General features: G+C 48.6%; 1 protein-coding gene across 1 annotated transcript in view; it reads left to right on the top strand.

Moving 5' to 3' along the window:
* The window catches only part of LOC104277226 (ankyrin repeat and SOCS box protein 18-like), an 11,156-nt gene extending 10,522 nt beyond the window's left edge, over window positions 1-634 (top strand). The window contains 1 exon segment of the mRNA XM_009873805.1: window positions 449-634. Coding sequence (XP_009872107.1) covers window positions 449-634 — 186 coding nt within the window.
* The last annotated feature ends 1,605 nt before the right edge of the window (window positions 635-2,239 follow it).

Genomic DNA, 2,239 nt, shown 5'->3' with positions numbered 1-2,239 from the left:
ATGCGAATAAAGCTCTTCAGCACATTCTAGGGGATGGGAGAAATTATTTTTATTCCCAGATAAGGAAAGGCTGAGGCTGCTCAAACCAGCCCCTGCTTTGTTTCCCTGTCTTAGAAACAAGCAGGTCTCTTCTAAGCCAGCTCTGAAGCTTTCGGCAGTGATGCAGCTGCTCGTGGGCATGAAAGCATCCTCCTCACATAACGCCTGCAGAGAGGCTGGGCTGCTTCACATGCACATCTGCAGGACAATTCCTCATCCAGCCTCTGCTTGCGGAAGCCACCTCAGCACATGGACCCCCCAACCCATGGGCAAACATCATTGATTGGGTTTCTGACCTCCTCCCCATAGATCCTCACTTCAAAAGTATCTCCGTCTTGTTTAGCTTAATCAGGAGAAAAACGAAACCAACTGATGCTCTGGTTTTTTCCCCCTCCCTCTCTCTTTGCAGCAGCACCAGCCATTCTACGAGTCCTTTTTCCGGCTGGCGGGCACAGTCCGGTGCCTGCAACATTTATGCCGCTCTGCCATTCGGAAAAAGTTTGGCAGCAAATGCCATTGCCTTATCCCCTTGCTGCCTGTGCCCAAGCCATTGCACGATTACCTGCTCCTGGAGCCCGAAGGAGTCATATTTTGAAAGGGCCCAGAGGAGCCATCCAAGAGCCCTCCCTTCCCACCTCCTCCCTCACAGCATCCATTTCTGTCAGCTGAGCGAAGGAGCACTGGTTTTCGTGATAAATGGTTGTTTTTCAGGGATTTATAACGTAACTGGGATGTGCTTTCGGCTGTAACTTTGTATAGATTTTGTTTCTAATTGTGCTTTAAATAGATTATAAAGAGTAATAAAATGATTAGTGGCGGTTACAAGCGCACCGCGGATATGAGTAATACTCATTATAAAGGTTCTCTGCAAAGCAGCAGGACTCCTCAGGTGTGAAAAGGCAAGCATGCACGGCAGGTGACTAAAATCAGCCCACGTGGACATCAAACCCCCTTGAATAAATCTTCCCCGTGGGTGGCACAAGAAAAACTGGGACTGGAGGTACAGCATGGAAGTCATTAGCAGGATGCAATATTCAGTGGCATTAACATAGACTATAAAATAGACCAAAATCTACTATTTCACATAGACACTAGGCTGGTTACTCCACACAGGACCAGAAGTAGGGGGTGACACAGTCTCCTGTTTCTCCCAGCTCCTCACAGTCCAAGAAACGTGCCAGCACCTCCCATACCCATCGTGCCCATCTCTGCTCCCAGGCTGGCACACGGAGAGGCTGGAACACCCGGCGGTAACCCAAAGCAGAGGAGGCTGGGCTTTCATTTCACATGGTCATTTGGCAAAAGGTACCAGGAGGAGAGAGTATTTGTTTTCCCAGACCCTCAGGTTCCCCCCCAAATTAATTTCTGTTGAACCAAAGTGAGTGCGTGCTGGTGCCCCTTGGAAGAACAGCTGGCCTTATGCTAGCAGCTCTGCCACAACGCTCGCCAAATTGTTCTTGCTGTTTTAATTACACTCCCTATTTGAAAACATACATAGAAATAAATCAATCCTTTTGCACGTTTGGCTGGACTTTGGACCAGCACCCAGCGCTATTGTGGGTTATACAGCCAGTGTGCGCAGGAGGCAAGCAGTATCCCCAACTCCCAGAGCTGACGTTTGCAGAGGAGGGAGTGTGGAAATGGGGAGGAAAAGGAAATTTCCTCCTCCCAGTTTGCACCTGCCGCTTCCACAACCTTCCTCACCCTTTAAGTTGTATACAGACATGCAAGGGCATCATCAAGCCCCCCCGACACATTCACCATCTTTGGTGCCCGAGCCCCATTCCACACCGGGTTGCCTTACGAGACCTTAAAACCTCTCACATCATGACTTTGGTGGCTATTTTACTTCACAGTTACTGTCAGCGATCAGAACAGTGATCAGAACAGCGATCAGAACAGTGGGGGGGCGATTGAAGGGGATTTCAGAAAAACACATCCTGGCTGAACCTCTCTCTGTTCAAACCAGCCAAATCTAAAATTTTGGTGCCACTAACAAGCATTTCATCTTTTGTGTGGTCTCTGAGCGAGGAAGAATGACACGGTTTACATCCATACCAGGCAAGTTTGCATGGAGATAGAGTCCCACCAGGTGATCGCATTGCCCTCAGAAATCTGTAACCTCGACTTTCCACCCTGCAGCAACCACTGGGGAAGCAAAAAAAAAAATAAGAGGCATATCAAAGAGAGACATTAAAAA

This window comes from Apaloderma vittatum, unplaced genomic scaffold (genome assembly GCF_000703405.1).
Source record: "Apaloderma vittatum isolate BGI_N311 unplaced genomic scaffold, ASM70340v1 scaffold7077, whole genome shotgun sequence".
NCBI lineage: Eukaryota > Metazoa > Chordata > Aves > Trogoniformes > Trogonidae > Apaloderma > Apaloderma vittatum.
The sequence above is the reverse complement of the archived record's forward strand: the minus strand, read 5'-3'. Positions and strand labels throughout refer to the sequence as shown.